This window comes from Zychaea mexicana, assembly GCF_025766255.1.
Source record: "Zychaea mexicana strain RSA 1403 chromosome Unknown BDB00scaffold_2, whole genome shotgun sequence".
Taxonomy (NCBI): Eukaryota; Fungi; Mucoromycota; class Mucoromycetes; order Mucorales; family Lichtheimiaceae; genus Zychaea; species Zychaea mexicana.
Window position 1 is genome coordinate 505,642 of NW_026516665.1, and position 14,208 is coordinate 519,849.

The 14,208-nt window shown below is 42.8% G+C and overlaps 3 protein-coding genes across 3 annotated transcripts; 1 reads left to right on the top strand and 2 right to left on the bottom strand.

The window, feature by feature from the left end:
- Positions 1-189: 189 nt before the first annotated feature.
- Positions 190-2,924, top strand: BDB00DRAFT_880944 (acyl-CoA dehydrogenase/oxidase C-terminal; the record flags this gene model as incomplete). Its single annotated transcript, XM_053128045.1, has 8 exons — positions 190-473; positions 544-607; positions 710-832; positions 924-1,209; positions 1,308-1,466; positions 1,547-1,841; positions 1,939-2,059; positions 2,154-2,924. The coding sequence occupies 8 exons, from the start codon at positions 190-192 to the stop codon at positions 2,922-2,924; spliced, it is 2,103 nt and encodes a 700-aa protein (XP_052985534.1).
- Positions 2,925-3,710: 786 nt separating this feature from the next.
- BDB00DRAFT_866753 (urate oxidase) lies at positions 3,711-4,941 on the bottom strand (the record flags this gene model as incomplete). Its single annotated transcript, XM_053126258.1, has 4 exons — positions 3,711-3,757; positions 3,873-4,550; positions 4,672-4,744; positions 4,831-4,941. The coding sequence occupies 4 exons, from the start codon at positions 4,939-4,941 to the stop codon at positions 3,711-3,713; spliced, it is 909 nt and encodes a 302-aa protein (XP_052985535.1).
- Positions 4,942-11,767: 6,826 nt separating this feature from the next.
- On the bottom strand, positions 11,768-13,275 carry BDB00DRAFT_935019 (uncharacterized protein). Its single transcript, XM_053129175.1, has 5 exons — positions 12,842-13,275; positions 12,734-12,744; positions 12,486-12,610; positions 12,294-12,364; positions 11,768-12,203 (listed from the first exon to the last, which is right to left on the bottom strand). The coding sequence occupies exons 1-5, from the start codon at positions 12,964-12,966 to the stop codon at positions 11,876-11,878; spliced, it is 660 nt and encodes a 219-aa protein (XP_052985536.1). The 5' UTR covers positions 12,967-13,275; the 3' UTR covers positions 11,768-11,875.
- Between the last annotated feature and the right edge of the window lie 933 nt (positions 13,276-14,208).

Genomic DNA, 14,208 nt, shown 5'->3' on the forward strand with positions numbered 1-14,208 from the left:
AACAGAATTTCCACGTTACATCAGCATATGTACGCCTATGCAGCTACTCTGGAAACCGATACTTTTCTTTCATCTTTTATTTCCTGTTCTTGAGTCCAGCTTCTTCTTTTTTCTTCATTCAATTACTTTTTTTTAGCATAATTTATTGACGACGGGGTCTTCTTTCAATTACGCATATCTCTGTTCTGAATGGCTGGATTTAAAAATAACGTTCCTGTTCGATTCCCGGACCTCCCTCCAAAATCACCATCGGGCGCTGATCTTATCCAAGTAGAACGCGCTAAGGCCACGTTTGATGTAAAGGCCTTGTCGAAATTTCTCAATGGCGAGGAGTGGCTTTCAAAGCTCGAGAAAATCGTTCCAATACTCGAATCCGAACCTGTTTTTGACAAGACACAACGATATTTCCAAGGCAGAGACGCGAAGATCAGAAATGCTTGGGAAAAAGACAAGCGGCATCTGGAACTTGCAAGGTATAGATATACATAAATCCCCTGAGTTATTAACAGCCTCATACATGTATACTGACACAAATGCATTTAGAGAGCACAATTGGGATAAAACCGATGAGAGCATTGCTCACATGCTGTATGATCAGCCGTCTCCGGTAAGGTTCTTCTTTGATTATGGTCTAGCAATGGTCTCGTTTTGTTGCCCGGTGGGACTGAAATTTTTAACGCGACTATCGCCTTTTTTTTAACTTTTTCAGTACCGTCTCCATTACATCATGTTTATCCCCACTCTGGAGGGACAGTGCAACGAAGAGCAACGCAAGCTGTTCTTGGAACCTTCCAAGAGAGACGAAATCATCGGTTGCTATGCTCAAACAGAGGTAAAGAGCGTGATATCTGTACCTTCACTACTACCCTGCTTCTCATATGTCATTGAGAGTGGTTGATTTATACCTATTCTCTTTCATATAGCTGGGACATGGATCTAACGTGCAGGGCCTCGAGACTACGGCAACCTACATTCCCGAAACAAACGAATTTGAGCTTCATTCGCCGCACCTTAGTTCGGCAAAGTGGTGGATCGGTGCGCTTGGAAAAACTGCCAACTATGCAGTTATCATGGCCCGTCTAATTATCCATGGCAAGGATTATGGCTCACATACATTCTGTGCTCAAATCCGTAGCCTTGAAGACCATCGACCATTGCCAGGGTTGACGATCGGTGACATTGGACCCAAATTTGGTTATAACGGAGTAGGCAAGTGTTGTGGCTAAAAAAAAGGTATTCTCGTACTGCTTGAGAAAAAATACGCTTATATGTTATACAATTTTTTCCCATACTGGTCAATGAAATAGACAATGGATTTATGATGTTTGACCACTTCCGCATACCTCATATTTCCATGCTGGCAAAGTATGCTCAAGTGAAGCCCGGGTCTGGAGAATATGTAAAGCCAATAAACAGCAAGTTGAGCTACGGTGGTATGGTCCATGTCCGCGCAAACATTGTCAATGGTAAGATATCGCTCTTTCTTTTGCAGCACATGAGAGCGATATTTTCTAACTCGGTACTGGACGTTGTCAATAATAAATAGAAACTGGCCGGGCATTGGCGCGTGCTTCCACAGTCGCAGTTCGATATGCAGCCGTACGCCGTCAGTTCGTTGATGCTGCAAGCCCCCGCAAGTGGGGTAATGAAACGATCGAGACATCTGTCATAGACTACACCATGGTGCAGTATCGTTTATTGCCAATCATTGCACAAGCATACGCTCTGCTCTTCACCGGACAAGAAATGATGAGACTCTACCACTTAAATATGGAGGCTATGAAGCAAGGCAACTTTGATATTTTGGCCGATCTTCATGCCAGTTCGTCCGGTCTCAAGAGGTAACACTTTAGGTTTGGCTCTCCTCCCTAATAGACACTTCCCTATGAGCATTTCCATATATTGTTTGATACTTACAACTCCTTCTATGTTATCCAGTCTGACTTCGTTTATGGCCGTGGATGGTATTGAGGAATGTCGTCGCTCGTGTGGCGGCCATGGTTATAGCATGTTTTCTGGCTTGGGTCACTTTTATCAAGATTATTTGCCAAACATGACAGTAAGGTTTTTTCTTGCCCTATTTAAATCAGGGCTCGTTTGGAAAAGCATATCCCGTTTTTACTGACAGAGTTCTACGATAATCGTGATGCTAGGTCGAAGGAGACAACAATATGATTTACCAGCAAACTTCCCGCTACCTGCTAAAGACCTACCGTAACGTGATTGCTGGAACTGCCAAGCCATCGGAGCATAATCTCACGTTTATTTATTTGTCGCAATACTTGCAAAACCCCAAGGCCAAGTGCCCAGCCAATTCCGCCAACGACTTTCTGAACCCTGAAGTAATCCTTACTGCCTTTGGCTTCCGTGCCGCCTATGGTATCGCCAAGGTTGCTGAACAAATTGACCATCAAGGACGGTCGTGGAACGATGCCCTCGTCGATCTCCATCGTATTTCCCGCGCTCATTGTCAATACAACATTGTGCGCAACTTCTTCATCACCCTGCAGCGTGCCAACGAGGGCAACAACCAGCAAAACATCAGCATGGCTGAGCGTAAAGTGTTGCAGTCACTCGCCTATTTGTTTGCACTCCATACGATGGAAAAGGACCTCTCCGACTTTGTCATGTCGAGCTACTTCTCGCCCGAGCAGATGGACATGATCAAGCAACAGGTGCAAAGTTTGCTAAAGGTGGTTCGCCCCGATGCTGTGGCACTTGTCGATGCTTTTGCACTCCCCGATTACATGCTTCATTCCGCATTGGGTCGATATGACGGCAACGTGTATCCAGCACTCACAAAGATGGCAGAGCAAGAGCCATTGAACCAAACCATCGTTGTCGACGCTTATGAAACGTGCATCAAGCCCATGCGAGAAAATGCTTTGAAGAACAAAAAGGATATTACCGCCGCTAAATTGTAAACTTAAGTCTGTATACACAAGAGCGAAAAGTCTACCTATCATGGCACCATTATAAATAATCAGTGATATTATGATAGTTTAAATAAAGCACATGTATGTATGGATGTATCATTACTCTTTTTTTAGTTTACACAAGCAATAACTCAATGAGAACATATAGTTTTTGCTCATGAAAATGAAAAAGTTTGAACGCTTCATCCAAAATATGAATTCCATCGACTGAGCAACAACCTTATGATAAGCTAGTAACTAACTATGTCCTCTTCTCACATAGCAATGGTGCACATCATATTATCAATTTAAATTGACAAACTGCAATGCTATTTACACGCTACCAGACCGAGGAATGCTGGTTAATCATAAATCGAACTTTACAAGAGATGGATTAAGTTGTAAGGATCTAAATTTATCAAGTAAATGCAAATATACCATAAGGAGGTCTAAAGCCAGCATTAGGGGTTGTCCTCAGATAAGATAAATATTTTCTAGCGTAATCAGCTCCTTTTGCTCACTGATAAAGTATAATGTGTCACACAAATCGATAATACATCAGGCTGATGATAATGCGAACCCCATTCTCAGAAACACAGTCCCAAAATTGCTGTCAGTTGGATAGTTTTTAGAAAAAAAGACTATTCGTATTCAGTGTCGTTATATACAGACGTGTGTGTTTTGGGTAACTAGCTACTATACAGTGCTCGAATAGAATAAGAAACGTAGGGGAGGAAGAGACAGTATAGGCTCACACACGGAAGCACAGTCGAGATGGCGGAAGGACCTGCTTCTTTACAACTTGGCCTGTTGCTTGCGAGCGAGAGTGGCAGTGATCAAACCTACACATATCATAGACAATTCTCTTCTTTAGCAACCCTGATATCTTCACGGACCACTTATTTCCTTTTGATCTACACTCGTCCATTTCCTCAATCCAAAGAACAAAAAACTTACCGGAGGGATCGGCCTGGGGGTGGTAGACTTCCATGTTCTTGCCAGCGTTGTCAATGTTGAACTTGCTCATGTCAACACCAACGTAGTGCTTGTTGGGGAGAGCATAGTAGACCTCGGCAACGGCAGGGAACTGAGCCAAGATGTGCTTTTGCATCAAGTAGAGAGTGGCCTGGACGGAAGCGGAGTCGTCGGTGGCAAAGGTATCGGTGGTGATCTTGCGAACACCGGCGTGGACGGCGGGGAAGTCAACCTTGGCCAAGGCGGCAGCCGAGGTAGGACCGAAGGTCCAGGTGCAGTTGACGGCAGTGGAGAAGATACGGTCCCAGACCTCGGGCAAGACGGTGTACTCATCCTTGTAGAATCCGTGGAAGGCCGAGCCAGTCGTCTTCAAAACCAAGAGCTTGTCAAGACCAGACTTGATGGAGATCTTGTCACCGGCACGGTAGTGATCGACTTCGGTGGTCGAGATATCCTCGCCGTCACGGACGAACGAGTGGGGGTGGGGCTTGCCATCAACAAGCAAGCGAGTCCACTTGTGCTTGATGATCTTGACGTGAGCGCTGGAGATATGCTTGTACTGGTTGAGGACGTGGCGGGTGATCTCCTGGGCGTACACTTCAATGTTATCCACGTTGGCGCTGCGCTTGGCAATGATGTTGCAGGTGTTCTTGCAAGTGTCTAAGATCATTTATCCAACAAATTATATCTGCATAAGTGACCCCTTCATTGCCGGTGGTTTCTTCCCTTGACTGTGACCTCATAAACCTTCGATCCCATCACATCCACATCTTTTAATTACCGGTAGTAACAACAACCGAGTTGTCAGCCTTGGTGTATGAAGTCTCAATGTCACCTTCCAACAAGAGTCGAACCTGTTTACAAATGTCATTGTCAGTGACCTTGCCTTCCTTCTGCCCCTGAGCTTTTCTACCCTTCTGCCTTTGTTTATGCAACGTACAGTCAATTCAGTGCAGCGCTGGACATTTCCTTCCTTGTAAACGCGCATAAGACGGACCAAGTCCTTGCCGTAGCGGGCGGTCTTCAAGTAGACGTTGGAATCGTTCGACATTGTTGATAAGTTGGTTGAGATGTTTCTTGCGGATAAGAAGAGGTGAGGAAAAAAGTGAAAAGGAGATAAAGCGGAGCGCTTTTATAGTGTTTGGAAAAAGCAAACATTATACCTTAGGACGGAGTTTGTGCAACCCCCAGTTAGGCAACTGAATGGGTATTTTTCTCGCGATCACAGCATCGCACATCGGACCTTTTACACGGGTAGGTATACTCGCACGCTCATTGGCTCAACGCTAGCAGAAATATAGCTATAATTGCATCAGCGCTTCTGAGAGGTCAACCATTGCGTGGCGTGATCCAGTATTTCGTGGAAATTCACTCTTTCCTTTGTCATCATCAGTAGCACACTGCCCCTTCTCGCCATTTCCCCACAATCCATACTGACGCATGCTTTTGGCACAAACAGAGGATCTTTGAGAAAAAAAATACCTTTGCGGCTGGCCAGTGTCTTGAAATACATAGCAAACGCACCGGGATGATGACAGTTCGCATGGGTTTTTGGTTGCTATAGGAGTTATATTTCCCACGACGCAAGCAAAATTATTAAACTGTCTAGCAACGCATATGTCGCTATATCTTGAAATTATGCAATCGCTTGTCAACATTGATGCATCACTACCCCCGGTCCTAATAAACAGTGTAAAGCTTGTTTTAGATCATGCAAATGTAAGCTAAATGCGCAGGAAAGAAGGCTTTTAGCAACGTTATTTGCACTAATCTTTCCCCATTGCTCGTGCTGCTACAGAACAATGTATTTTGTCAATCCCCCCTGGCTGTGTCGACTAGCTTTGCTATAGCGTCATCGCGGAAGCTGTGTTAACGTTCATCCGTAAATAGACGGGTACACGAGCGGGTGCAAAGCGGAGCACAATATACCAGTCTAATTTGTGGGGTTTTACTCTCCTCTTCACGATAAAGCCTTCAAGATACTGTAATATCGCAAGTGCAAGCTTACCATTTCAACTCCTAAACTATCATACAGCCACGCTACGCAACACTTTCGGCTGATTTAAAAATTAACATCTCAAGCATGGCATATACTCAGCCTATCACGACAGCTAACCTCCCACCTTTTCTTTTGGTGGTTAGACAGTGCTGTGTTTGTGTAGTGCATGTGGGGTAAGATTCGTCCAACATCAAACAAAAACACCAAGCTAAAAGAAGTAATTTGCCGCTCGCACAAGTCGCTTAAGGTATACAGCAGAGATCGCTGACTGCTGTACTGTGCATATATGCATTTTACTATTCCATATTCCACTACTTAGCATCTGGGTGCAAAACTCAAACAAAATATCAAGTAACATGTTTCGATACTTTGAAAAATCACAGATGTCAAAAGTGAGAAGATGGTATGGCCTAAGCTGCGCACATAGAACAAACGAAAAAGTGCAGTATAATAAGGTTGGGAAATATAGAAGTTTTGTAACCGTGGGAGCTTGTCCAATCACCATACAACACTATGTTCTGCCGAATAGCCAGAAAATTGAGAACTCGGAATTCCTACAGTCGACACACCTAACAAAATAAAAAATTGGAGTAAGTTAGGAGGCTGTGTAGGCATGTTTAAGCTACGAGGCGTGACAACAAGTGGCTATTTTTGTACAATGTATGCTTAGGGTGGAATAATGATCCTACCGTCGTTTGTTAGATATGTTTAGTTCATGCAGACGTTCTTCTTTTGGATAAAGGAGAATCTTCCAGATGCTGATGTCTAATAGGTTCGCAAGACACAGGCACACTATTGCTGCATCTCAAACACATATTTATTTCTCGTACGATCAATTTTGGAGCCAATAGTGTGAGTGTAGGAGAGGTGATGCTATATTTTAGTTTGACTAACTTTCGCTTCAATTATAGCAGATGGCAGAATGTAAATCGTCTTTCTACGTGTTTTCTCCAGAGCAAGTCCAGCAACAAAGCACTTACTTTTTGTGTGTCATGGAAGAATTTGGCCCACTTTCTAAGCATTTACTAGTTATATAATTAAAGAGCTCGTTGTATAGATAAGGCATACCAAATGTTTAAATACATTATTCAAAGCTCAAGAACCCTTGCTTTCCCTTCAAAATAAAGGGCCGTAGATAACGTGGCACAGTTTTAAAAGACTTATGTCGTAGTACATCCATAGTAAAAGCCGCCTAGCGCTGGTGGTTGTTGCCAACCGCATAATATTTATTTGCCCAATCTCAGCATTAAGCATCATAACCAGCCCGATCAACAGTTCTAATACTGTAGTTTCACGTCTTACTTGCACTCTTCTTATTATAAGAGCTCTAGAGTGTAGGTCAATTGCACATATGTCTTTAAATAAAACATTGAAATACTTACTGTACACCATCTGTGCACTCTTTAATATCATTGACCCAGATCCCTAAAATTTCAACACCACGGCAGATCTCATTCGCACTGATTATATCAATTGTACAGAAATAAACGACAGTAGAGACATAATGCACGGGTCAATTGATTTAGTCTTCTACTAACGTTTGGAGCATACTCTGTGTCTGTATGCGAGTAAAACAAAAAGGCATGCTCTAGGTGTAAAACTTTACTGAAAAAGGTACCCAACCAGGCACTTAAAAAATGGCACCTAAGAAGGAAAGTTACAAGCACGAATAAGTGTTGGATTTCGATTGGTAAACACTATACATATGATATCTACTTAAAAATAGCTACAGTACTTACTAGGGAAAAGCGCAGAGTCATGACTAGTTTTCGACAGCTTGTCGCCTAGTTATTATACCGGTACTTGTAGTATTAACAAATAAAAAAAAACATCATATATGTGCCGTCCTTGTTCACTTTTTTTCGATGGTTAAACCCCACCCTTCGCTTTGCCATGTTTTCTTTAAAACCACAAAGCTCAGCAACCATGTCATCCGTGTGTAGCTTAATCTTCAACTGTGTAATGGGTCTTGAAATGGGTACATACCTAATTTTTGATAGACTTTTAAGTGTCTTGAGTGGTCATTACCTATCGTAGGTTAGTTTAATCAAAAGCCATTGATATCAGCCAACGTAAAGAGTTCAATGTCAATTTTTGCTGAAGAGCTAATGACAATGTGATGGAGTTCTGTAATGATCCAGCAAAACCGAACGCCTCGCAGGTCCCTTAATGAAGACAGTAACTCATTGATTTCGAATTGCTCTAATGCTTTGATGACATATTATTATTCAAAGAAAGACGAAAGAGCAAATGTATCAACATGCTATCAGCGTATATTAACAGCGTCTTCGTATCGAATACATACATGGCATTTTGTGAAGGTGTTGTATGTGTGGTGAACCACATTAACACACTGCTTAAGATATCAACAATACGATATTCGATTAACATTATAGCACGCACATATGAATACTACGGCATTCCGGCTAAGCACTATTGAATAAAACCTCTTACTCAGACGATGTGCATATCTTCTTTACCCATCTTTTCTTTCTGTGTTTATACGCAACGTATATAGTATAATGAAAGAATCACATATTTAGCAATAAAAATCATAATCATATGTACAATAGCAATTACTAGTTTTTGGAGCTATATTAATATGATAGATTGTATACTTCCGAAACACGTCTGGGATTACGTGATGCTGGAACACCGGCGGTACGCTCAACTCCTGATGCTGCAGTTTTTAAAGAGTAGACGAGTTGAAGACCATCAAGATATGAATAATAGTACTACCACTTTTCTTGCTTTAAAAGAGTCGATATTTTCAGTGCTACTATTTCTTTGACTAGGCACTTACTCTAAAAGTTGATCTGAAGTATCATAGAGTAACTGTGCTCGTAAAACAACAATGTACATTCGTTGATTAACTGCTGTTAAAAGCAAACCTCGCGTTAAAAGGGGCGTTGCAACAGCTTAAAAGCAAATAAAATGTATGCATTTTTTGTTTATCAGGGTATACAATGAAGTACAACGCGTAATCTAGCGCTATTCATCTGTTATTATTCTCAAACTTCCTCTAGCTATAAGGTCTAGAGTTATATCATAACGACTGAAATCGCGTGAATCTACACATCGTATGATAATGTGATACTAATAAGGAGATATATCTAAGGTACCAAAGAAGCATCTTCTTCGTCTCTTTATTGCTCAGCTGACAGGGGCCTACTGTAAAAAGGATCTCTCTGCCAAGTGTAAAATGGAAGCATCGCTGGCTTTCGACAAACCAACAAAGAACAAAAAATAACGCCCGACCTTAAAGTATAGCACTCTGGATGGTGTTTTGTTTATTAACACAGTACCTCTATAAACTGAACGGCAGACTCTAAAGTGGAGATGCAGGAGGTGTGCCACATGTGGAAAAGCCCATCAAAGGAGTCCTGATAGCAAAATCTGACAGGAATTTAGATTACCCCCTAATGATCAAATCGATTGCGATTTCTGCATTCACCATGACAACAACAAGCTGCAGTAGCATTTTTGACGTGCCTCATTTTTTCTCTATATGTAGATACAGTAGTAAAAGTCAAATTCGCTTATACATACTGTTTGCCTGTCACCGCACAAATGCACAATGTAGACTTTTCCTCGCCTCTCCTTATTTTTAATTTACTGCAATACCATATCGCCAAAAGGCAGAGACCAGACAATGTCTGAATTTTTTTGCTGGGGGCCCTACATGAGCGTTGATAAAGCTTTTTGTTATCTTACAACGTCCTTGGGCGCGGCTCATCTCGGAGTGCCCCGAAGCAGCAATCAAGCTGGTTTTTCTTGTGGTACTAGCCTCTGATAGTGCGATAGCTTGATGCAATCTCAGATAGACTTTTCTCTTGGCACACAAAAACGAAAAGGCAAAAATAAACATAGTTTACAAAGTTCAATTGGCCAAAGTACGACTTAAACATCAAGAATAAGCATGTATGAGCATATCTCAGGTCCTTTTATTGCAATTGCGTTACTTTTTTTCAAGTAGAAATTCTTTACAATCTTTTGATGGAGACCACAAGAATTTTGGGGGGAGGCGTGTGTGTGTTTCTGATATTGTCCAAATTTGGATAATGGAAATTCATCACGTGGGAAGTATACAAATGCATAGCTCGCAGCTGGGCTTGCATTTCTCGAGTTTCCAAAAGGAGACCGTAATGGGTTCAAAAGATTTAGTAAAAAAGTTTACGCCAAAGGCAGTACTTTGCACAAATTCCCATAAAGAACGGCTGTATTTGTTTGGAAGGGTTTGGGTATTCTGGATATTGAACCTCTTTTTGATAGCTGGTCCAATAACTGCAGTCGTTGTATACATCAAGAGCACTACTGACTGTCCTAGAATGCCTTGTCTGATAGAAGAGCAGCCGTTCCATCATCAGATGAGCTCAAGCGTTCACCGATAGTATTTACGCAGAATAACGAGAGCACCGATTTACGAGATGATATTATTTGGCTACTTTTCTATCATTAGCACATATTATATTAGCCTTTGCGCCATATTTAAATGAAATTCCAGAGCGACCACCTTCGATGATGACCGTTCTAGTGAAAGACGCCGCGACTGGTGCCTTTTTGCCTTGTCCTAATCCTTGTGAAGCTTGATGACAGGCTTCACTTCTTGGCATTTTGATGTGATGGACAGCGCTTGCCTTTTCTCTGTACTGCCACCCAAGGGAGTCGTTCTGACCAAGACGTCATCGTTCACTTGATATTCCCAATTTCCATCGCTTCCTGTTGGCATACTTGGCTTGTCAATCCGTCGCTTTTCGTTGATCACTAGAGTGTTGTCAAGACGGATGGACTTTAATCGTTTGGCAAAAACGCCTGCTGATTCAACGTCAGAGATTGGCGTCATTGTAGGTGTGCTCGAGAACTGACAGCCATTTGTGTGCTAAACTGTTTGGTTATATGCGACGTAATGACGAAGCATATCCTTGAGCGTGTTCCAACGGTCCGTCTGAGTATGGATGTAACTTGCTTAAAAGATCTCTGTGTATAGCCAAGTATCGTCGTCAAGGCCTTTTGAAAAAGTAAATGACTCACCCATATTGCATTGTTTGTGTGGATCGATCTCGGATACCTTTGTCCAAGGGATAGAGGATACGTCGATCGCAAGATAAACTCCTTGAGCGAGCCTCCTACTCTCGAACAACCACAACAAGTTTGATCCTTTGCTAAAATAGCTTTTGAGTTGGCGAACACTAGCTTGCTCCATACGAATATCGACAGTGAAAGGCGTGTAGGCGTTTATTTGCGAAACAACTTCTTTTGGCAGGACGCAACTGCACAATGCCTTTTGCACCTGTTGGCAGATCCATCGTAACATATACTCAATAGACCCAGCGGATAATCAGCTGGCACCATGCCGTCTTGCTATATCCTTGGTCGTTGACTAGTATACCAGCTTCCGGTTGCGCATGATGCTCTGGAAAGCCTTCTAAAGATAAAAGCATCAATCTTTGGGTGTTTGACGCTATGTAATGAACACCCAATGTTTCGTTATCAAGTAGAATTCATCATTCCACTAGTGTCTAACTTTGACAACTTAGTTGTCTGCCAGATAACCGACCAACAAGTGGTCTTGTAGACAACCATTATACTGGACGCCAAGATGATATATTTTACCTCTAACGCCCAGTCAGCGCCAAATTAAAAAAAAAGTATAATCAGCAAGGTAAAATCCTGTAAAAAGGTTGTAACACTGTAAATTTAGTGTGTGCAACGTAACGCCAACCGCGCATTACGAGTCTAAAATAACGTGTTGGCGATGGTACTTACTTATCAATGGCGCAGGAAGAGCCGTTTCCTTCCGAATCTGTGGGTCTTGAAGTAAACAGTAAATCGGATGGGTGTTGTATAGCAGATAGTGGTAGTAATAGTAATAGTAGTAATATAGGTTTTATTATATAGTATAGATTAGAACAAAAAAGTAGGATGCTTATTCGTTGCAGGTTAAAGAAGAAGAAGAAGATTTGAAAAGTAGTGTGTGGGTTTCCATCTAAGCGACCAAAACGGCAGCAATAAGGGCTGGTGCAACCATGGCAACAGCGGTCCACTTGGCACCCATCACAGCAGCATTTTCAGCGTCCTCCTCTTCGGGCTCGGCAGTCTCGGTGGCGTTCTGGGTCTCTTCGGCAGAGGATGAGGGGGAGACAGAGCTCGAGGACTCCTGCGAAGCGGAAGCAGAGGCAGAGGCAGAGGCAGAGGCGGACGAGGGAGCGGCAGATGACGAAGCGGCGACTGAAGAAGAGGCGGCTGGGGAAGAGGCGGGGGAAGACGAAGCGGAACCACCACCAATGCTAAAGCCACCAGAGTAGTTGTACTCGCTAGAAAACACAAACAAAATGAATTAGGATTAGGCCCTCTTGTCTGTGTATGCGTGTTAAGTTCAGAGTAGTAGTAAGATGGAGCATTACGTCGAGCCTTCATCGGAGGTGTAAATGTACTGGAGAGCATAGGTTCCGCTGGCATCAACGCTGGCTGGGACCTAATAGAACGCGGGTTTAACGGATGCAAATTTACGGTTACACACTATTGTTCCTTTTGTCTATTTTGGAGACATCTTTTTGCGTGTTTTTCTCGTCTTTCTAAAGGGCTCATCTATTTACCGTCCAGTCGTACGATCCAGAGCTGCCGTCGACAGTGAATTCAACACCGGTGGGGCTCAAGTTGTTGGTGTTGGTACCTTCAAGCAATCTCACGGTGACATCCTGATCAAGACCGTTGAGCCAGGCTAAAGACAAGTTTAAAGAATGATGATGATTAGACGGTCTCTTGGGGGGGGATATAAAGTACATGCAAGTGATGTAATTGCATGTGATTATCGAGATAGTAACGGCTCAAGGATCAAACTTACTGACGGTGATGCTTTTTCAAGTAGACGAGGGAGGAATTGCGAGTTAGCACAGGTGTGTGTCAAGAGCTTCGACCAGCAAAAAAAAAAAAAAAGGTCATTGATACTTACTCTTGGCCAGCTTCGAGCTGAGTGCCCTCGACAGGGTAGGTGGTGTAGAAGGGGGCGTCCTGGGCAAAGACACCAGCAATGGCAAGGAAAAGAGTGACAAGGGTCGCGAAAGCGGTGGACATCATTTTCGGAATTCTCGACAAGGAAGGGAAGAGAGAGAGAAAGAGAGGGAGAGAGTTGATTTCGATTTGGTGCAAGGACAGTGGGGCCTTTTTAAATACCGAGAGACAGACAGTGCCGAATGTGTACTCAGATTGGCACAATTGCTCACTCACACACACACAGGACAGGACGACGAGAAAAATGGAAAGGGTGGTTTGTACTTTATATTTCGAAATCTTTCTTTTCTACTGGACCCCGTCGTGCTCCCTAATGAAGAAAGGATTCGATCATCACAAATTAACTGTCCGCTCTCTCTCTCTCTCTCTCTTGCCCTTTCTTTGATCCACTTTGGTAGCATTGTGACAGCTTCAATTCCTAGTGTGCCTCTCTCAAAGTGCTGCCAAGGACCAGGGCAACAGCGTGGTGCCCATGATCATGGTCTATCCGACGTGTTTGGTTGTTAGAGACAAGTAGGTAAGGTTCCCTTTGGCGGTTTCCCCATATATGCTGGGTGGCAACAAGATTAAACACAGACGGTGCACAAAAAGAAAAGGGCGGCTTCGCATTCGAGATCTCAGGTGCCACAAGCCTTCTCGCTTCGTGGTTGGTTGATGACTGGTAACATTGGCAAGTGAGCAGACAAGCTTTTATGATACACACATTTTGTACAATTAAAGAGATGCCCGTGCGTTGCGAGCGATTTCCACAAAATATTCTAAATATACGCTGATGTGCTTCTCAACATTCTTTTTTTTTTTTTGACCTTTTTGGAAGAAACTTGATGAGAAGGATACGTCCTACCGTTTCTGCTGTCACTTGTAATTATGGGAGCAGAAGCAGCACTTTGTTCTGTAATTTGGTTAGTAGAGACACAAAGAGTCATGTTTGTGTGTTTCCTGTTACGGAGAGGCGATACATAATTCTTTTGAAATGCTTTACTGTGAATAAGGAAGATAATGAAACATAGGCTGCTGGGGAGTGGGGTTGGATGACAGTGTTGGAAAAAAAAAGGGTATATATGTTCATTCCTCCACTGGATTGTGTTCCCACTTTATTTTTTGAGGTTTGTTTGTAAATCTGATCTTGATGTCGGCATCGTCATCGTTTTGACGCAAGCCGTATTCCTTGGGTTCAGCGATCGACTCTTCTGGTAATTTCAAACCGATCCAGTCATCTGCCTTGATGGGAAGGTTTTTTGCTTGCCAGTGGATGTGTGTAAATTGACTGTCCATGTTTCAAGTTGTTTTCAAGACGCGTCTCGTTGC

Bases quoted from the DNA above. Each gene is read 5' to 3' on its own strand.
- BDB00DRAFT_935019 (XM_053129175.1), bottom strand. From the start codon at position 12,966: ATGATGTCCACCGCTTTCGCGACCCTTGTCACTCTTTTCCTTGCCATT. The intron at 12,365-12,485 runs GTAAATAGATGA...GCGTTCTATTAG, and splicing joins CTGGATCGTACGACTGGACG to GTCCCAGCCAGCGTTGATGC. The intron at 12,204-12,293 runs GTAATGCTCCAT...TGTGTTTTCTAG, and splicing joins ACCTCCGATGAAGGCTCGAC to CGAGTACAACTACTCTGGTG.